This window comes from Typopeltis vanoorti, chromosome 17, assembly GCF_054136105.1.
Source record: "Typopeltis vanoorti isolate ZY-2024b chromosome 17, IOZ_Tvanoo_1.0, whole genome shotgun sequence".
In the NCBI taxonomy this organism is placed as follows: domain Eukaryota; kingdom Metazoa; phylum Arthropoda; class Arachnida; order Uropygi; family Thelyphonidae; genus Typopeltis; species Typopeltis vanoorti.
Genome location: NC_143565.1, coordinates 20,752,532 through 20,775,819, shown reverse-complemented (window position 1 = coordinate 20,775,819; position 23,288 = coordinate 20,752,532). Strand labels below are relative to the sequence as shown.

The following is a 23,288-nucleotide window of genomic DNA, read 5'->3' as shown; positions in this document are numbered from 1 at the left end:
CTTGGGCTGTAGCCACATCCAAGTTCTTCATCCTCAAGACCTCCTCCATCATCTCCCTCCATCTCTTCTTTGGCCGTCCACGCTTTCTCTTCCCCTGCATATCCATCTGCATGACCTTTCTTCCCACATACTCTTCCTCCCCCCCCTCTCATCACATGACCAAACCATCTCAACCTTGCCTCCTGTATCTTTGCTCCTAAGTTCGTAACTTTCACCGTCCCCCTTACGTAGTAATTTATCAGACGATCCTTTCTGGTCACACCGTACATTCACCTAAGCATTCTCATCTCCGCTATCTCCATCCTGCTGATTTTATTTTTCCTCAGGCACACAGTTTCCATAGCATACGTCATAGCTAGTCTCACTACTGTCCTGTAGATTTTGCCTTTTAGCTTGATCGGCACCCTCTTATCACATAGCACACCAGCCATCTCTCTCCAGTTCCTTCATCCTGCTTGTATCCTGCATCCCACTTCCTTCTCAGCCTCACCATCCTCTTTCATTGTTGAACCTAAGTATCTAAAGTCACTGACCTTCCTGATGACATTTCCTTCAAGCTTCAGATCTGTCTCCTGGCTGCCATCCACTTTGCAACACATACACTCGGTCTTACTTCTGCTCAGTCTCATACTTCTCTCTTCCAGTTCTTTCCTCCAACTGTCCAGTTTGGCTTCCACTTCTTCTCTTGATTCTGCACACAGCACGATGTCATCTGCACACAACATAGTCCAAGGCGCGTTTTCTCTCACTTCCTCCTTCACCATCTCCATCACAATATTAAACAGGAACGAACTTAATGCTGACGCTTGATGCAAGCCAACTGTCACTGGAAAACTTTCTGTCTCTCCCAGGCAGGTTTGAACTATTGTCTTCACATTTCTGTACATCTCCTGCACCAACCTGATATATTTCTTCGGTAACTTCATCTCCCTCAGACACCTCCAGTCGTCTTGCCTTGGCACTCTATCATACGCTTTCTTCAGATCAATAAATACCAGGTGTAGCTCCCGTTGCTTCTCTCGAAACTTTTCCATTATCTGTCGTACCCCAAAGATAACATCTGTCGTCGATCGACCAGGCACGAAGCCAAATTGCTCTTTTGCAATCTCCCCCTCCTTCCATCAAGAACCCTCTCTAGGATTTTCATTGTGTGGGACATCAACTTTATTACTTTGTAATTCTTACAGTCTTGTGCATCCCCTTTACTCTTGTAGATGGGGACAAGAGTACTTTCCCTTCAATTCTCTGGTATATTTTCCAGTTGACAAACTTTTATTAACAGGTCCCACAGCAGGTCAATTCCTTCTTCCTCCAGTGCCTTCCATGCCTCCACTGAGATCCTTTAAGGGCCCACTGATTTTCCATTCTTCATGCTCTTTATGGCTTCCTTCACTTCCACTCTACTGATGTTCTTCACCATCCCCTCATAAGGCTCCCCATCTTCTCTGTGAGTCCTTGCATTTTCCTCATTCAAAATCCCTTCGAAGTATATTCTCCATCTGTTTCTTATATCCACATCCCTCCTTAATATCCTTCCTCCAGAGTCTTTGATCTGCCTCACATGTACGATGTCCTTTGATGCCTTATTTCTACAAAAAAAAAAAAAAAAAATAATAATAATAATAAAATAAAAATAATAATACGTAATAAATAAAACTTTTTTTTCCCCTTTCAAACTGCAGTTCGGATTACTGGAGGGTTCGGATTAGTGAGATACAACTGTATACTAATGATGTCCACGAGATTTCAAGTGATGAAGACGTCCGGCCACTCGTAAATAAAGAACACCTATGAAATGTTCGTTTTGAAGACAGTGATGACGATTAAAAATGCACTTTATTTTATTTTGCCTAAAACATTTATGCATTATGTGCAATGAAGTTTGCGTACAGTTTTTAATTTTATAAGTTTATACTATGTACTAGGGGGAGACTCCCCCTGGCGCCCCCCCCCCGTGTTCCGGACTGGTAGGCCAGTTCTCCTTGAATTTTGATGACTCGAATTTAGAAGACTCGAAAGGGGGCTCCCCTCCCCGGCATCCATTTCCCCCGAGTTCCGGACTGGTAGACCGATCTCCCCTTGAGTTTCAAAACGTTTCAAATAACTTGAAAAAAAACGTGACAGAAAAATGTTACTCAAAAAAGGCTTATCATTTTATATATATAGGGTGGATTTGTTTTATAGTTTATATGTTTTGTAAACTTACATGAATTTCCTGAATTAAATAAAATATATTTTGTTGAGTATGTCATTATTGTTTACATAATAAAAAAAAACGATTTCGGAACCTAACCCTACTTTTTCTATGTGATCTGAGTCTCGCATAACGCGATTTACATAACGCGGCATTTCTATGGAACTTAACTTCCGCGTTATACGAGGATTACCTGTATTTTATTTTCATATATGAATACAAATCTAAAAAATATTGCTAGCTTGGAACCTGGTTCAGATCAACTCTCCTTTCTCCCCCTCCCCCTCACCTAAAATAACCCAAACCTCTGTCGAAGAGGGTTTTTTTTTTTTTTTTTTTTTTTTTGTCAGAATGTTCTCTGTAGTTTAATTACTATCTGAAAATAGTTTTCTACACTAATTACCGGCACATGTTTGCACTCAAGAGAGGGAAGAGTGTGGGGGGGGGGGTTGTTTTGCAATTCACGACTGGTAACCTTTTCTAAGAAAAGAATTGGAAGAAAAAAAAAAACACAAATTGCAGACAGCAATGTCTGTAAAAATGTCAATTTCAACAATAAAGACAATTTTGTGGAAGATGACGTCATTTTTTTTTTTTAATTAGTCGTTTTGTCTGGAGTGTGAAAGATGCTGCGTGCAAATGTTTTCAAATTTCCTAATTGTCCTAATAGGAAAGTGTATTCATAAATATTCAACTTACTCCTTCTTTGCACATCGAAAAGAGCCAGTTGTTATCTTGATGAAAGTGTACGTCGACCACAAGAAAACAATGACCCTTAAAAACAGCAATTGGTAATGTATTTACGTATACATTCCACAGGCGAACAAAGAAATCCTTACTGCCTGTCGCAACTAGGGAAAGTCGTTTGCAATAGTCAAAACAACGAACGCCCTGCAAGTATACATAAATGTCATAAACAAATAAATAAACGAATAATAGCTATAATATAAATAAATTTCCTATTTTATGTTCGTTTGAATTAAAGTGTTCAAAATAGTTTAAAATAAATCTTTAGTAAATATTTAATGCTAGATTAATTTTAATGCCTAAATTATTTTTAATATTACTTTTAATATTTTTTTCTAATATTACCTTTTTTGTTTTATAAGTATAGGAAAGTCGATTGCATGTAGTTCTGAACACTAGGGGACGTTCTGTGTCCAATGAACAGGAGAAAAAACTTTCGCTTTCTGGAACATAGATGAATTTGCGAATGGAATCGCTGTGGACGTCTGCTAGCACTAGGTGGCGTACGCATCTTTGGTTCTGAGTTGTGTTGAGATCCTGTGGAAGTTAGAAAATCAGTAGTGTAATGAATAACCAAATAAATTCTTTGGTTGTATAATTAGAAAAACAACAACAACTAAATACATAAGTTTGCTTACAGTGTATACTGTAATACACTTTACAGTTTGGTAAAGTGTATTTGTAACTTAATATGTAACATAATATTATAATGTAACTAATGTATCACAATATTATAATATCTATAAGACTAAAGAAAGTTTGAAATCATTTGATATACTAAAATTTAATTAGAATTTAATAAGACACCATTTTATTTTTTATATGAAAGTATAATAATAAGTTTCTGTTTTAGAGTTACTTTCGTCTAACGTATAATACACTTAGACGTTTTGTTTTAAAAAAAGTAATGTTTTAATTTATTTAAATTGTACAATAAAATATGTACTAGCTATCTATAGATTAGAGGATGTCTCGAAATGTCAAAGTGGTTAAACAACTTAGCCTTTTCAATTATTTTTAACTCCTTATCAAATTTTAATATCTAAAACATATTTTAGATATTTTTTATTTAAAATTCATACTTTAAAAGGTTTTATCTCATACTGAATGATTAGGAAAGCCATAGATATTTTTTACAGCAGCACTTTTATCTTAAGAGAGATTTTTATATTTTCTTTGATGTTAAAAGCACTTTAATCAGAAAAATTGGAACGACTTAGTATTGTTGGTAATATTGAAAGTGTGAATATGAGGAGAATATCAGTAAATAAGAATTTATTAATTTATCTCAAGCACTGCCAATTTTAAATCATCCTTACCGAAAACATCACACACTGAACGCCTTCCATGCTCTGCCTGTGGAAAAGCGAAGTCACCGGGTCAAAAAATGTAAGAATATGCACGTGTCCGTAGTTGTCACCAAAAAACAAGCGAGATTCGCCATCAGGATCCTGTTGAATATGTAAGAAATTAGATACTGTCTTTAACGCAATATTCCACAAGTTGCTATAGCAGCCATCCAATACTATAGTATTGGGTGGTTGCTATAGCAACAGATAATGATACCCGTCCCTATGAGGATATTCAAAATGTGCATTTGATCACAAAAATACTCACGTCTTCGTCGAACCAGTAATCAAGACACATGGGAACAGAAGGCATGTCTGGTGATGAAAATAATAATAATAATTAGTAGTATATATTAACTGAATTATGTTAAATCTTTGTTAATTCATTTAATGCTTAAATCATTCATCAATCACATACATTCGAACTATAGTCCAACGATCTAAAAGTTTTAAAATTTTCAGCATCTGAATCAACGACTAGTTAAGATAGCAAATCATTTGGGTTGAGAAATCTCTACTGAAGATGTGAATGAACTGCCAAGAAGATGATTTTGAAGAGCCTAATCCTACTCAACCTTTTTTTTTTTTTTTTTTTGACATTACGAAAACTTACAGAGGCTTTTGGAAAAACTGAACTCAGGTCTGAAAAAATAACTGAATGCCTTTAATACTACAGCGAAATTTATCGAGGAAAAAAAAATGACTTCCTTGGTTCAGAAGAAACTAAGGTCTACTGCAGTGGCTTGAAATCGTGGGGGTGCTCAACTTTCGAAATATACATATACACTGTAAGTACAGTGCATACGTGTTTGGATAAAATTTCAAAATTATGGTAAAAATTAAAAAAAAAAAAATTAACATGCAAAAATATTGTTTATTATCGATAAAATTATAGTTTGGTATAATCTAAAATTACTTAAAAATTACTATAACACTTTAATGTAATGTCCAAATATTTAGAGACAGAGTAAACACGAACACTCTACTACTGGCGCAAACTGCATATAAACAACAGTGGAACTGCGCCACGGACAGTACCGCATTACGCTAACAGCTCGTATCTCACTATGACGTGCATATGCTTGCGCGCGTAGCAATATGACACTGTGCTGCTAGCGTCCTTCGCCCTCCTAAGTGCTACAAGATGGAGTTTTATTTTATTTATTTTTTACAAAATAAGAGAATTGTATAGGATTGTTGATGATAAAATTAAATATTACAAGCAAATATAAATAAATAAATAAATATATATATTTATATATCCAGAAAAATTGGGGGTGCTGCAGGTTCCTCAGTGCCTATGCACGAGCCGCCCCGATCTACTGTTTATACATATGATTGTAATACTTCTAACGTTTCGCATAACTTATAGAAATCTATACTTCAACATTTGAGATTGTGTTATTTTGATAGCAAAGTCTATTTTCTTATATATATTTATATATTTCATTTTTATTAACTCTATTTTTATTTTATCGGACATGCATTTTTTAAACACATAGCATCGAAAATTTATATTTAACATTTAATTAATATAATACGCTACCAAACATTCAACAATGTGCATATGATTCAACAATGTGCATATTAAAATAAATCATAAATAAGTAGTAATGGATAAAAATTTATGGTAAAATATATAAAAAATAAAATGGTTTATGAGTATTCCCAACTTTTATATATTTTATTGATTATTATTTTTAAGTTATACTTCTATTTTTTATAAGGATAGTGTGTAAATGTTTATCTGTGTTCAATTGGAATTCAGAAATAGCGACCAACTCACCATACAATCGAAATGCTTCCCAGTGAGTGCTTGCTGATATGTCCATGAAATGAATGCAACGGCTAGTTGTCGAGAAGGCGTAAAAATCATTGTTTGCCATATAAACAGCATCCGTTACATAGCCTTTTGTCATCCTTTGGTTCATTTGGTCTTCGTCTGTCTCTTCGATGATCTCAATATTTATCGAATATGAAAACTGACTACGGAGATCAGGTCCAAATATTTTCACAGTCCCGTACTACTCTGGCGAGAGAAAAATACGATTTTTTATTGCAATTATTTTGAAAAGCAAACATTATGACTGAAAAATACTGAAAAATAATTTTTCTACGCATCACAAACTTATAGTCCTTATAAGGACTGGCTTAAAGGGGCGAAGCAAGAATGCTTTTCATCTTCCCCGTTATCTGTAGAGGACAGTATAGAGATAAGGTGTTATTGAGCTATTAAAGCTCTGATCATGGCAGGAAGGTAACAGCAATAGCCGAGCCTCAGTTAGAACTTCATTGGCTACAGCATTGCCATCCATTACCCCCAGGGGTATTGGATTGAATGAATCAATCGACTATGTAAGTAAAGGTTCAATCTCAAAAATATCGGACGATCTCTAGGCCACTCTCATTCGTGGGCGAAAGACCGTCCAAATCTCAGCGTTGGTTCTACTCAGTGAAACTCGATTACCGAGCAGAACCGCTCAAATTCCGAGGAAAATAATTCACCGACAAAGCCCCTCAGCGGGCCGTGCCGGAGAACACCTTCCCCGGAGACTCAAAGTGCTCCCTTAAGGCAAAAACCCTAAGAGAGCGAACTCAAAAACTCATCGCCCAAGTGGGTAAGAGCAACAGCCGAACCTCAGTTAAACTTCATTGGTACAGCTTTGCGTTGCTATCCATCACCCCCAAGGGCATTAATGAACCAATCGACCGCATCTCACGGTCGATTGATCCCTCCGCATCACGAACTATTTTTTTTTTATTTTTATTTTTTTTTTGGCTAAAGGGGCGAAGCAAGAGTGCTTTTCATCTTCCCCGTTATCTGTAGAGGACAGTGTAGGGATAAGGTGTTATTGAGCTATTAAAGCTCTGATCATGGCAGGAGGGTAACAGCAATAGCCGAGCCTCAGTTAGAACTTCATTGGCTACAGCATTGCTATCCATTACCCTCCAAGGGTATTGGATTGAATGAATCAATCACCGCATCTCACGGTCGATTGATTCCTCCTTCTATTATTCCGCATCACGAACTAATACGCCACCAATTAATTTCAAAGTATTGTATATGAAAAGTAAAAGGGTGTATAAGTGTATTTTAATCTTTTTTTAAAATAATTATTCTTTTTTTTTTTCAATTTTCAAACTAAATTTACAATTAATAATATTAGTTAAAGTAAATTATCTTATATAAGTTATTGAAGAAAAAATTGAGTATAAAAGAAAGTAGAATCTATATCGAATGGACAAACGGCAAAAAACAGCAGCTAGTATGTATCATCCACAATTTACTTTCATCCATTCAAATGTTTTTTATTATTTTAAACGCGTTTATACCATAAAATAGGATTGTTTCACAAAGCAGGCTTCATCACTAAAAAATATTAGAAAATTAATAATTTGGACTGAATATTAATTCAGAACGCGGGATGAACAAACACAAAGAGAAAAGTTGAAGGAACGCTCGAAAATGAGCAATTTTGATAACATGCCTTTAGACGTGTTTAGTTACATCCGCTATGTTTCTATGGTTACAAAAATGAAGTATTGTTGCTGTACTTACAAAAGATAGTTTTGCTATGACGATCATAAAATCGATATGATTTCTGTTGTTAATTTTTATGTGCTTTCTGTGTATGATTAAATAAACGAATTTTCGATAGTTTAAGAAAAAGAAATCTTCTTTCTATAGCGATAGAAATTTCCGTTGTTATTTTATTTGAACTCATTGTTTATTAGGAATGTGCACCTATAATTTGATACAATCTTATTGTTATCTAAAAATGATCTCGATTGCTAAGGTCATGTTCTTTGTTTCTGAGGCTATAAAAATAAAGTTAGAGATCACTATGGTTACATAGTTATACTTTGTCATAATGCTGTTACAGAATTACGATATCCTCGGTTACTATGGATACCATATGAGTAGAATGACTAGAGAAGGAGTAGGTACACTCTTCCCACACTCGTTGGATGTACTACACGATAATTTGACTCATTATAATACACATTTTGGACTTTAAAATGCTGTCTATCGTCTACTTAATCGATCAGTCACTTAATCCTAGTTGATTTAATGCTTCTTTTTTATTACACAAAATGAGTTGTGTCTCGGTATACTCGAGGCATTGCAGTACGTGGCCATCCTAATCAGGGCAGGTTTCCAAGATGCACTTACTGATCATCTATCTCAACCCCAGTTCGAAGTTACCGAGGTCATGACCTTTATCCATTATCATACATTCTAAGTTTTTTTGTTTGATTAAAGAATTCGAAATTCTTTAAACGTTTAAAACTGGAGTCGGCAATCTATAACTCTTCCTCTAACAAGTAGTTCTGAAAAAAAAAAGTAAAAAATGGCTCAATTTTATCATTATTACAATTAATGATGCACACGATGGAACTATAGACCAGAAGAAAGTGCGTGACATTGCAATTAGAATATAATTGAGAGAGAGCAGAACGGAAGTGTCTAGACTCGACATATAAATTTTTCTTCTTTGTTGTTGAGTGCTGGCTACTTCATTTCTGCAGATATCATGATTCTCAGTCACATTTCACTCCCCCCCGCCGCTTTCCTCGACACGTCATCTCTGAAAAATAAAACCTGTTTATCAGTTTGTCGCAGCTGTTTCCACCTGTATTGTGCGAAAAGTATGCGCCATGTTTATTTTTCGTTGAGAAGTGATAATACAGCTTACCTGTCCGATAAAGACGTATACAAAACATGGTTCCGGAATGGACATAATCTTCGCTACGCACTCCCTCTAAAATAAACAAAAAACGTACTCATATAGGGAAATGTTTGCATGTCACCTTTTTAAAGTACAAAGAATAAAAATTAAAAGCAAAACTAGTTAATTATTTGAAGCTTAATTTCACTTAGGATATACTAACATACTAACACATTATCTTTCTTAAGTAAGAGTCCCGTAAAAAAAAATATGTAGTTTGAAACGCGAATTTTATCTTCAGTATTTTTCAACACACATTGATTCAACGCTCTACATATATACCTGAATGCGAAAATTTCATCATTGGTATGAAAACTGCATACCAATGCTACATGATAATTGTTTTTATAAATGAATTGTAATATTATAATATACAAAAATTAAAGGTGTAGGCTAAGTTTTTAGAATATTAGGAAATATTTTAAAAATATTTAGAATATTAAATAATTTTAAGATATATTATAAGTATTTCATAAGTATGTAATATAAAATAATTTACTATCTAGAATTATTTTATTATAAAACTAAACGGATGGGATCGAAATGAAAATTTCCGAAATACTGGTTACCAACGTAAAACTTATCCATTTCACCCTAAGGGTGAGTGTTGAAAACTGCAAATCAACGGATGGATGGTTGGTAAAGACAAATTAACGTTATAGATATGTTATCAGACATTAGAAAAGTAAAAAATCACTGCACACTGACAAGCGGCAAGCATGTTATCAATGTTTCTTCTGCTAAGAAACACTGCATTGCATATTGTTTTGGGGGGATAATTAAAAAGACATAATAGATAATTAAAAATTTTAAAAAAAGATAATTAAAAAGTAATAGATAACAAGATCTTAGAACGGTTAATTCATTTAACTACCTAGGATGTACGATCACATATGAAAATGAAAAAGATATAAACGTAAAAATTGCAAAATATTTAAAAATAACAGGTGTAATTAACTCTATATTTAAACCAAACCTAGTTCAAAAACAAACCAGACTAAAAGTATACAATACATTAGCCCTACCAGTCTTAATATATGGAAGCGAAATCTGAACAATGTCCGCGCGGTTAGCCTAGTGGCTTTGCGCTTCGCAACCATATGCCTGGGGAAGGAATGTCCTAGGTTCGGTTCCCGTCGCCGACGTGAGGAGCTGAAAGAGCTTCCTCAGCCATAGCCAAGTTAGCCGGTCTTGGGCGCGGGCAGTAGGGTTTTTTCCGCCAGTTTATCTGGTGTTTTTCATCCCGCAAGCAGGCAAACCTGCCCCGTGAACACACAGGGATACAGCCAAGAATACCTTGAGGCATAGGAGTGACCATTCTATCCTCGTATTTCGGTTACGAAATCCAAGCATGCTTGGAATGTTGTGGGCCTTAAAGGCCTGTTACTGCCATTGGGATAGATAGAAATCTGAACAATAGAACAAAAAGACAAACAAAGATTAACAACAGCAGAAATGAAGTTTATGAGAAAAACTGCAAAGTATACCCTAATTTGATGACAGAAGAAACGAAGATATTATGAAAGAATTAAACCAAGAACCAGTAATTGAAAAAATTAAAAAATATAAACATAAATGGATGGAACACGTTCAAAGAATGAAAACAGAAAGATTACCAAAACAAGCCTTAAAGTACAAGCCATTAGGAAAAAGAAAACCAGGACGTCCTCTTAAACGATTCAACGATGACTTCTAAGGCCGGAACAAGCCATGCTAGGCCTAAATCCTTGATATGTGCATGATGATGATTAAAAAGACAGAGGAAAAAAGTACTAAAAGAAAGGACTTATCGTTGTTAATCTGAGGACCACTGTATCTGTTGTGTGTGTGTGTGTGTGTGTGTGTGTGTATATATATATATATATATATATACACGCACACAAAGAAAGGATTTAAAAATCATCGCACGAGGTGATGTTCAAAAGTTCTCGTACTCACTTTTTCAACATCATCATCAGTCCAAATCGGCAACGACGACCTGTAAAGAGTTGAATCTTCTACCGAAATTCATCGACACTTGAACTTTGAAAACGCACTCTAAATTTGTCATCTCCAGTGCCTCATCCGCAAACGATTTTTTTTTTTTTTTACCAACATTTCAAATATTTTCGATGCAGTTTTACTGAGGTTAAAACAAACGTTATTGGTTCTTTAAATTCACTCGTTTCGAAAACCTTTGAATACAATAAAATCGAACAATTAAGGAATGTTACTTTTAAACGCTGCAAGTTATGGCGATAGTCTAACTTATAATGAAGCAATGTAGCGATACGCATCAATGTCAAATGGCATATGAATGTCTCTTGGGTCAAATAAGACCTGATATGACATTAAATCTTATCTCCATAGTCCATCCATTAAAAATATATAAAATAAAAGAAAGAAAAAAGAATTTTCATTTAATTACGAGAGGCATACAACCGAAAATTCTACATAGCATGTCACACTAGTGTAATTAGATGACCAGTGTCTGTTTGTTTACGAAACCATACACACGCGAACAGTCTTAAGTACTTGTGAGAAAAATTAAGCAATTATTTACTTTTAAAAACTACCTTAGAATCCTGTAAGCGAGTGAATCTTGTTCCACCCTGTAAAATACAAGTACTTTTCTGGCTAGTTTCATCTTCATGCTTTAGCGTTTGAAGCAAATTCTTCACCACTTCCTCCCAGGTAATGATTCCTTGGCCATTGGGGCATTTAGTCACCTGCATTAAAAACAAACATGAAACTGATCTGAGAGAAACATAAAAATAAAACAAAATAGGAAGGTTCGTGCCAAACCAGAGTTTGGTACGAACCGCAAAGGATGGGAAACACGCAAGGATAGTCAAACAAATTAACAAAACAATTCTTTTAAAACATTCGTTGTTGCCAAACTCACTGAAATTTAAATTTTTTATATCACATAAGTAAATTAAGCCTTGCAAAGTCCAACTTTCACGTCTGAGCCGAAAGAACACGTGTGAGGCTGGAGTGGAATAAGTAAGAGATGGATGATAGATGAAAATTCATTATAAACATGAACGTTCTGGCTAACCAGGCTCTTGTGAAGGTGCGGCTAGTCTAGCAAGCCACCAGTGGATTTATTTACAGCTAAAAAAGAAACAGAGGAATCATAGCTCGATGGATATAAATGGTCAACAACCTCAAGTGGAAAGGAAACAGAATAGGAACGTTGAAGATGTGGAAACTTACAGGTAAGAGTGTTATGATGGAGAAGAAATTGAATGTTTTGGATTTGAGTAAGACAAAATGGAAGAAAAAAAGGGGAAAAATAGGAAAGGACTTAAGAAAAAGCTTATGTTTTAGGATAATCATTTAAAAATAGTACTACTTTTTTCATCAATAAGGAAGAAAATGACAGCACAACAAGGTCTAGATATGGAAATAAAGACATTGATTATTTTAGAAATAGAAAGCTATGAGTATAAGCATATAAAAAGATCTTCAAGCACCGGTTCTAGAAGATAAAATAGGATGAAATAGAAAAAAATCTCGAAATTGGAAACATTGAGAAAAGACAAAGCCACAGAATTGCAAGTTATAGTTGAGACGACGAGCAAAAATTTATAATACATTTCGTCATTCTTGATTTCAATAAAATGGAGTAGGAAAGTCATGGATATCAAAGTTTACCATGAGTAGCTTTAAATGGAGATCATAGGTTACTTATATTCATTTACATAACAAATGTGATAAGGCGGGGGGTTAGGAAGCTTAAGATGTGGATGTTAAAACAGACTAAAGTAATGCAAGAATTTGAGTCTCAGATCAGTTCCAATGCCCTTGAATGAATTACAGATAATGTAAATAAAAAAGGAAGAAATTTCGTGTGTGTGTGTGTGTGTGTGTGTGTGTGTGTGTGTGTGTGTGTGTGTGTGTGTGTGTGTGTGTGTGTGTGTAAAAACGGAACGTTTGCGAATTGAGAGAGTTAAAGAAGCAGTTAAGTCAAAATATAATAATAATAATTAAAGAGAAAGGATAAAAAGATGGGTTAGTTTATACATAATCTGGAGGAACATATTCATGTGAACAACAAATTGTTAATGAAGAAGAATAGAAGAATGAGTAATGAGAAAGGTTTTTAATAAATGGAGATGCAAATCTTGTGACTTCCGGAATAGAAATTAGGACGGAGTGGATGATCTCTAAGATAATGTTTCCACATTGTTTCAGAGCTTTATTAAACAAACATCAAAGCAGCAATAAAATCAGCTGGAATAAATAGAGAAGTGGGAGAGATAATGAAAAAGTAAGTTTGCCAGAGGCTGAAGATCCATTAAGGAAGATGAAGAATGAAAAATATCCCGGGATAAATAATTTTTTTTTTTGGATTCCTCAGAGCTGCTGATAGTTTAGGATTTAAATTGTGTGACATCTATATACGGATGGGGAAAACAGTGATAATTGGACCAAAGAGATTATTGTGTTCCCCATAGACTCCAGATGGGAGCGTAGTAAATGTAAAGAAGTAATGCATCACTGTGTAAATATCTATGAAAGGATAATGGTAAAAAGAATAAGGGATAAAATATAAGTAGATCTAAGAAAAGCTGTTTGGTTTTAAAAAAGGGTGATAAACTAAGTTGATTTGATTTTTGTAATAAATGGAAATGATGGAGACTCATAACATGAAAGAAAACTATTTTGGGCTTCTCTGGATTTAGGAAAAACTTCTCTGGATAGGGTTCATGAAAACAAAATCTGGGAAAGACAGGTGTAGGAAAGAAGAAATAGTATCATTAAGAATATGTAGATTAAATATAGCAGCTGTGCGAAGAATAAATTTGGTAATTCGGAGTGGTTTCTACTTAATAAGAGACTGCAATAAGAAAGTGTGTGATCTCCAGCACTGTTTATTGTGGTGATGAAGGCTATCCTAACACTGTTAACCCCCGGAAAGGAGAAACCTTTGGGTTTGTAGATGTGTGTGTGAGAGAGAGAAATAAACTTTAACCGGAACCTTACTGACGAAAGAATATGGGAGAAGATAGAAATGAAGAACTTTTATTCTTATGACACCCGATACTTCGGTTGGAGCAGTTGTATGATGATGATGATAAGCAAAGTAAGTGTATTTGGACTCGAACCACTAACCAAAGAATGCCATATGCAATTACAAAAGATGTAGTGGCTTACAGCCAATTGCATTTAATTACGGCAAGGATGCGCAGTGTTTCCGAAACCATAAGCGAACTTCCCCCTCCTCCATATGGGCCTCCGAGGTATGCGCTCAGTCAAGGTATACCCATGCTTACGCCTAATCGTCGTCGATTACATTCTACACTTTGCATCTGAGAGATGTCAATAGACCATTTCTTCTTCTTATGGTGCTATCTTCTATCGAAGGTCAGCGACCATCTTGGCGAACAAACTGCGTTCTTGTGTTAATCGGAGCAGTTGTTGAAAGGGCAGCAGTTGTGCGCTGCCCTTTCCTGTCCACATCTTGATGTTGTCAAACCATGATATTCTTATTCTTCCTCTAGTTCCTTTGCTATCAATCCTTCCAACCAAAATAGTTTGCAGACGTTGGTATTTGCTGTTTCTCATGATGTGGCCAAGATATGATGTTTTTCGTTTCTTGATTATTTGTAAAAGATCTTTAGCTTTGCCAATGGATTTTAAGACATCTTCATTGGTAATTTTTTCTGTCCATATCTTCAGCATTCTTCTGTATAGCCACATCTCAAAGGCATCAATTTGATGGTTGATGCCTTCAATGTCCATCTTTCAACTCCATAGAGCAGAATAGACCACATATAGCATTTCAGCATCTGACTTCCATGTTTAGGTCTTTATTGCAGAATAATGTTCTCATTTTCATGAAGGACTTCCGTGCAACTTCAATCCTTGTCTTTATATCTATTTCAGGATCCCACCTTTCATTAAGCCAGCAACCAAGATATTTATATCTTGACACTTGATCAATATTTTCCCAATTGAGTGTCAGTTTCATTGATGAGGCTGGATGTTTGCTGATGACCATGTATTTTGTCTTGTTGGTGTTTATATTTATTCCCATTATAGATCATTTAAGATAGGGAATACAAAGTTGCCTTGTCAGATGAATCTCGTTTCCATCCATGTTATGTGAACGAAAGTGAAAGCCTGGGGAGGGGAATTACCCTGATGTCATGGGCCAGTAGGATTATGGCACGAATATTCCTGAAACCTCTTGGCGAACTTACACCTGTAGACTATGCTATAGATGATACAAAATACCTATCATGATTAATTCAGGTGCACCTTTTCATGGTGATAGGGTAAATGGGCTCTGATCATGGCAGGAGGATGGCAGCAATGGCCATGTCTCCGTTAAGGTTTCATTAGCTGCAGCATTGCCATCCATTGCCCTTCTTGAGTATCCATTTTGGTCGCTTGTACGACATGCATGGGCTACAGTGAGGCTATTCTTATATTCTTATAAATGGGCTCTGATCATGGCAGCAATGACCATGTCTCCGTTAAGGTTTCATTAGCTGCAGCATTGCCATCCATTGCCCTTCTTGAGTATCCATTTTGGTCGCTTGTACGACATGCATGGGCTACAGTGAAGCTATTCTTATATTCTTATCCCGGCCACAACACCGTAGAAACATCATTAATTGAAATATTAGGATATGAAAAAAATTAAAGGTGTATAACTTTTCTTAAAATTTTATAAAATAATTTAAAGCTATTTTTGAAAGTTAAATAAAAACAACATATCTTATAAATAATACATAAATTTTAAATATAAAATAAATTATTTATTTTATTTATTTATTTCAGCGATAAATAAGCTACATTAAATCAATAAACTATGAAAATGTATGCAATAGGCACGCCTATTTGAAACAAAGAAAACTTATGTAAAATTTAAAAAATCCTAAATTTTAACTAAATTATAAATGTAAATTGACTTTGAAATTTAAATTAGTTAAATCTTGAAACTAAACTTTTGAAAATTATTAAATCCTTTCATATATAGTTACAGAAATTAGCATAATTGTTGCTATGGTTATTTATGATGTATTCTAGTGGCATAGGCACAGTGGAAATTTTTTTTTTTTTTTTTTTTTGACTGGATACCTGAGAGCATCGTAACTATGAAAAAGAATGGATACTTCAGGAGAATGTCGATGAATTCTTTAGACAAGATTTAATTAAGAAGCATAAAAATTAATTAAAGACAACTCATTAGAGTTATAGTTTGTTTTGTAACAAGTAAAGTTTTAGCCGTAAAGTGTGTTTGGAATTTGGCACAGATCCATATTTCTTGATAGAACAGTCTGAGAAGAAGTTACACGCTTCGTCGATTATTATTTCTTATTTCTCTAGAGAGCCATCGTCTCGAGGCGTTTTCGAAATTCTAATAAACACAAGAAGATATATGTACGAGCTGATGGGTTGATTAAATTCGAATGAAAGTAGTCTCTTTGTGTATACGCAAAAAATACTCCACGTTTGATTATTATTCGATGGTCCTCGTGATATTGCAAAAGAGATAGGATAAGGTAATAATAACGTTCCGTTGTGAATCAGTAGACCAGATGATGAAGCGAAACAAACAAGATTTTATGGTTGTGACGTCATACTATTTCTTATTGGTAAAGCATTTCCGATATTTTTTTCAATGGCAATATTTTGCTTAAAAAAATAATTAGATAACCAATTAACTATTGTAGTAATAAAAATAAAAATAAGTAAATAAAAATGCCAATTATTTATATATAGTTTATTATAATATTTTAAAAATATACAAAATTAAATGCCTTTGATGAACAAAGGCTTTTAAGTCATCATAGTTTTATTTTTTTTTAAAATCATTAGAAACATCTTCTGAACTACGAGAAGAAAACTGTATCAGGGATCCCACATCGAATCAAACCAGCAAGCAGCTTTTTTTTTTTTAAATAATAATAAAAATAAGGTTTTGGCTGTTAAATATTAAATATTTTGAAAATGAAATATTCCTTTTACATAAGATTTATATGAAAAAGTATACGAATAATAAGCATATTAAATTCATGTTTTGCTACCTAGAAAAAAATGGCAACAAATCTCTAGCTGCCGCTAGGGGCCTGCATACGTTGGGAAACATAATTATCTATTTCTTGGTCCCAATCCATGGATAATTAAGTCCTGTAGTTTTATTTTATTTTATTTTATTATTTTTTTTTAGCTTCCATGAAAATGCAAAATTACACTGAACAATTTGTATTTAAAACTAACTGAAATAAAAGTAAAGTGAAAATCAATGTAAATTAAAAATTCAACAAAATCAGTTCGATCATAAACTAATAAGTTCATTATCAATAATCACATTTAGTCAAGTTTTCTTCCTGTTAACAGTTATTGTATTTTTGTATATCATCATGAGATGTTTTTTTCGTTCTTTCAAATAAATTACTTCGTCAATGTGCATAATAAAGCAGTAAAGGACATCTTACATGTGAGGCAGATCAAAGACGCTGAAGGAAGAGTATTATGGAGGGATGTGGACATAAGAAACAGATTGAGAATATACTTTGAGGGACTTTGAATGAGGAAAATGCAAGGACTCACAGAGAAGATGGGCAGCCTTCTGAGGGGGATGGTGCAGAACATCAGTAGAGTGGAAGTGACGGAGGCCATGAAGAGGATGAGGAATGGAAAATCAGTGGGCCCCGACAGGATTCCAGTGGAGGCATGGAAGGCACTGGGTGAAGAGGGAATTGACCTGCTGTGGGACCTGTTCGTGAAAGTTTGCCAACAGGAAAATATACCCGAGGAATGGAGAGAGGGTACTCTTGTTCCCATCTACAAGGGTAAAGGGGATGCACAAGACTGTAAAAATTACAAAGGAATAAAGTTGATGTCCCACACAATGAAAATCCTAGAAAGGGTTCTTTATGGAAGATTGAGGAAGGAGGTGGAGATTATAAAGGAACAATTTGGCTTCATGCCTGGTAGATCAACAACAGATGCTATCTTTGGGTTACGGCAGATGATGGAAACGTTTCGAGAGAAACAAGGGGAGCTACATCTGGCATTTACTGATCTGGAGAAAGCATACGATAAGCATACGCCAAGGCAAGAAGTCTGGAGGTGTCTGAAGGAGAAGAAGGTTCAGGAGAAATATGTCAGGTTGGTGCGGGAGATGTGCAGAAATGTGAAGACAAGTGTTGAGACCTGTCTGGGACAGACAGAAAGTTTTCAAGTAACAGTTGGCTTGCATCAAGGGTCAGCATTAAGTCCGTTTCCGTTTGATATTGTGATGGAGGTGGTGACGAAGGAGGTGAGAAAAGATGCGCCTTGGACAATGTTGTATGCAGATGACATCTTGCTGTGGGCAGATTCAAGAGAAGAAGCGGGAACTAAACTGGAAAGATGGAGAAAAGTACTGGAAGAGAGAGGTATGAGACTGAGCAGAAGTAAGACAGAGTATATGTGTTGCACAGTGGGGGGCGGACAGGAGACAGATCTGGAGCTGGAAGGAAATGTCATCAGGAAGGTGAGGGGCTTTAGATACTTAGGTTCAACAGTGGAAGAAGATGGATGAGCTGAGAAGGAAGTGGGATGCAGGATATAAGCGGGTTGGAGGAACTGGAGGGAGATGGCTAGAGTGTTATGCGATAAGAGGGTGCCGATCAATCTGAAAGGCGAAATCTATAGGACAGTGGGGAGGCCAGCTATGACGTATGCTATAGAAACTGTGGCCCTGAGGAAAAATAACATCAGCAGGATGGAAGTAGCAGAGATGAGAATGCTTAGGTGGATGTACGGTGTGACCAGAAAGGATCGTCTGAGAAATGACTGTGTGAGGGGAACAGTGAAAGTTACGAACTTGGGACCGAAGATACAAGAGGCAAGGTTGAGATGGTTTGGTCATGTGATGAGGAGGGAGGACGAATATGTGGGAAGAAGGGTCATGCATATGGATGTGCAAGGAAGGAGGAAGCGTGGGCGGTCAAAGAAGAGATGGAGAGAGCTGGTAGAAGAGGACTTGAGGATGAAGAACTTGGATGTGGTGAGAGCCCAAGACAGAAGGATGTGGAGGAGACTCATCATCAACAGTGACCCCACTTAAGTGGGAGAAGCTGCAGAAGAAGAAGAAGAAGAAGAATGTGCATAATGAAGTAAATTCCAGCTTTATCTTTTATTCTGCTAGAAATATATTATTGTTTACTAATTAATTAACGAATGATAGTTTACTGAATGTGCTTATTTATTGATGAAAGTTAATTATAGCTAATTAACTAATTATAGTTTTATTACCTAACTAATTATTCACAATAAGTTCATTTAAAGAAATTTAAATAAATTCGCGTTTAAATAATTTAAAAAAAAAAAAATATATATATATATATATATTTAGAATGAGACTCAGTAACCCAGTCAGTATAGACGAATCCCTTGATCGGAAAAACTTGGGTTCGATATCCCGTCCGTGACCTGAGGAACCGTTATCTGGTCTCTTTCGACTAAAGGGGAGTTAGCCGGTTCATGATTTTTTCCACACTATGGAGTTATTTAGTTGCAGAGCTGGACCATTAAAACATTATTTGAAAGAAGTACGGAGAGGAGGGGGGGGGATGGCGAATAAAAGTTGGGTTAATGTGAATCACATTTACTTTCACATTTTTTTTCTCTCTCCCTTTCAACGGCCCAATTAAAATCATGATATTCTGATTGTTTGACTATATTCATATCCAAAAAGCGCATAAGAATTGAGCAACCAACAGTTTTAGCTATCTTCAGAAAAAGCTGAACTTAAATTCATCCCGTAGAACTAGAAAGGGACAAATCAACTCCTCTTTCTAGATGACATGATTACCAACGCCAAGAGATATAGTGATGAGTATAGTAATCAGTAAAAAAAAACACCCTCACACGTCGATATTACTGTGCCTCTTCTTGTAAACCATGTAGATATTATGCCGAAATATGATATAATTGCCAGTTGATAAAGATAATTTGGATAATATTGATATAAATATTCATTTAATATAAATTAGAATAAAAATCATATATTCTTAGTTTCAAAGTTTAGCTTATAGTCCTTACAAGGACTGGCTTAAAGGGGCGAAGCAAGAATGCTTTTCATCTTCCCCGTTATCTGTAGAGAACAGTGGTAGGGATAAAGCGTTATTGAGCTATTAAAGCTCTGATCATGGCAGGAGGGTAATAGCAATAGCCAAGCCTCATGAACGTCATTGGCTACAGCATTGCCATCCATTACCCTCCAAGGGTATTAATTACCGCATCTCCCAATGTTTAGCTATTAGCTAAGTATAGCATTTAAGACATTTTTATATAACGAAACCTGTGGTAAATTCATCACCAAAAACACACGTACTAACCACAGTAATGACTATTTAATTCGTAAATATTTCATTCAAAGTATCTTGGGACATCATCATCATTACAGCAGTTCAAACAATACTAGGAATAACATACAGTTAGGGCGCATGATTACAATGGAATCTCAATGTGCGTGCAGTAACGTGTTATAGAAATAAATTAAATATAACTGGAAATATATATATATATATATATATATATATATATATATATATATATATATATATATATATATATATATATATATATATATATATATATATATATATATATATATATATATATATATATATATATATATATATATATATATATGTATATAAAGATTATTTTACACAATTTTGTATGACAATTTCCCACACTTTAGGAATAGTAAGAACATCGTTGAGGCTTAAATTTGGTCTGTGTAGTAGGGCTTCAGCACTTTCTTTATATAAACTTCATATTTATATAAAGATCTGTGCAAAAGTTTCGACTTCTCCCAATGGATCCTATGGTTTGGATTTTCAATTCCGTGTTGGGAGACCAGGTTTCTGCGGTTTGAAAAGACGAATGTGGTCTTGATGTTCCGAGATGCGTTTCTGAACAGACCTACCTGTCTGACAAAAGTAAGACAATTTGCAGGAGCATCTCATAAACGCCAGGTAACATCAGAGGTGAGAGTTTGTCCTTAGGAGAAGGTAACAAGTTATAGATTTGGTTGATAGGTTTGTAAGTAGTGGCAAAATTGTATTTCTTCATAATTTTTGAAAGACACAATTCTTCCGCTCATCATCCATTTCCGAAATTTGGCATTATTAAATCACTAGTTTCCAGAGCACACAAATTCTGCTCCTCTAAAGATTCTCTAAACCAAGAACTAGAAATAATCAAAAATACAGCCATCCTAAATGGATGTAATCTTAAAACAACTCAAAAAATCATCAGTCACCTTCCTACATCAACCCAGACAAGAATTCCATAGGATTCCCATACTTTATGTCAAAGGCATCTCCGAACGTCTTTCAAAAATTATGAAGAAATACAATTTTGCCACTACTTACAAACCTATCAACCAAATCTATAACTTGTTACCTTCTCCTAAGGACAAACTCTCACCTCTGATGTTGCCTGGCGTTTATGAGATTCCATGCTCCTGCAAATTGTCTTACTTTGGACAGACAGGTAGGTCTGTTCAGAAACGCATCTCGGAACATCAAGACCACATTCGTCTTTTTAAACCGCAGTAATCTGGTCTCTCCCAACACGGAGTTGAAAATCCAAACCATAGTATCCATTGGGAGAAGTTGAAACTTTTAATACACAGATCTTTATATAAATATGAAGTTTATATAAAGAAAGTGCTGAAGCCCTACTACACAAACCAAATTTAAACCGCAACGATGTTCTTACTATTCCTAAAGTATGGGAAATTGTCATACAAAATTGTGTAAAATAATCTTTTATATATATATATATTTTTTTTTTTCAGTTGTATTTAATTTACTTCTATAACACGTTACTGCATGCATATTGAGATTCCATTGTAATCATTGCCCTAACTGTATGTTATTCCTAGTATTGTTTGAGCTACTGTACTGATGATGTCCCAAGATACCAAGATACTTGGGATGAAATATTTACGAATTAAATAGTCATGTGGTTAGTACGTGTGTTTTTAGTGATGATAGCATTTAAAGTGTTTGATAATAATTCTATTGCTGGGTCTCTTCGCTTAGGTTTTAAATCAGATTAATATTTATTCGTTAGAGTTATTTTATCGCATCAACTAGCCAGATAATGAGCATGTTTAATTAGATACGCACGGTCAAGTTAGGAATGAGCCCACTATGCAACAACACTAGATAACCTAATCTTATCGCGTTCTTTCGGCTGATAATTTACGCAGGTTACTCATCAGCCACTCGGCGAATTAAGATAGCAAGGGAAAAAATAAATCATGCATCGGTGAGTGTACAGCCATTTGCTGATTATTGATTTTACAAATGCAATTTCTGGTCGTGTTATTTATCACGCGGATTCGTTGATCGGTTATCAGCGCCAATTATCACCCGACAAAGTAATAAGAAAATTTTATCTGCTGGGCATAATGACCTCGTATTTAATCACATGATTTTTTTATTATTATTTTTTTCGCCTCAAAAGCCCTTCAAATCCTAAAATTTATTTTTGTTATTTTACATTACCCGTGATAAGACCAAGTCATTAACCTAATATCGTTTTTTTTTTTTTTTTGTTTTTTTAATGTTTGCGGATTTCAACACCCATCTTTATCGCACCTTCACTGAAATGCATGTTACTTGGAATAAATTACTTTAGCAAAGAAATTATATTATAAATTAATAATCGAAACTCTAAGATTTCGAGAATTTTATTTTAAAAAAATATAACTACATTAAGTAAATGAAGAATTTATAATAAATCGTTAAATGTACAAATATATTCAAGGATTTATTATAAATGTACCGCATAGGTCTTTAACAATCATAGGTTTTGGAAGCAGTTTAAATTATTTATCAATAAACGATTATTTCGAGCATGCGTATTTCCGGATGACGTCTGCTATTAAAACCGGAAATGAAATGAACAAAACATTACTGTGCTTGTCATAATGAGATAAGCAGAACACGTGGCTGTATAGTATGAATGATCATGTCGATTATTATAATGTCCAATGGACATATTTATGTTTTGTCCTATTTTCATATCTTTATTGAATTTAAACATTTTTAAAGTAAATGTTATCATATCTAATAAAACTGAATATTTTAATTTATTTATTTCAGAAAAACATATCATCTTTGAACAACTTTCCTTTGGCACTTATACATTTTTTTAACGCAGTGTAAAGGAGTTCCAAACAAAATTCAGAAATTTTTTTTATGATATAATGAATGACATTTGCCTCTTATCGCTCATAAAACTTGATATTTGACTATG

The 23,288-nt window shown here is 34.7% G+C and overlaps 1 protein-coding gene across 1 annotated transcript in view; it reads right to left on the bottom strand.

The window, feature by feature from the left end:
- Nucleotides 1–23,288, bottom strand: part of LOC150097213 (WD repeat-containing protein on Y chromosome-like) — a 64,108-nt gene that overhangs the window by 5,660 nt on the left and 35,160 nt on the right. Inside the window, exons 5-11 of the mRNA XM_090407376.1 lie at nt 11,576–11,728; nt 8,988–9,053; nt 6,077–6,314; nt 4,559–4,605; nt 4,261–4,392; nt 3,287–3,478; nt 2,894–3,085 (exon numbers count right to left, since the gene is read on the bottom strand). Coding sequence (XP_090263502.1) covers nt 2,894–3,085; nt 3,287–3,478; nt 4,261–4,392; nt 4,559–4,605; nt 6,077–6,314; nt 8,988–9,053; nt 11,576–11,728 — 1,020 coding nt within the window. The remainder of the gene's footprint in view (nt 1–2,893; nt 3,086–3,286; nt 3,479–4,260; nt 4,393–4,558; nt 4,606–6,076; nt 6,315–8,987; nt 9,054–11,575; nt 11,729–23,288) is intronic.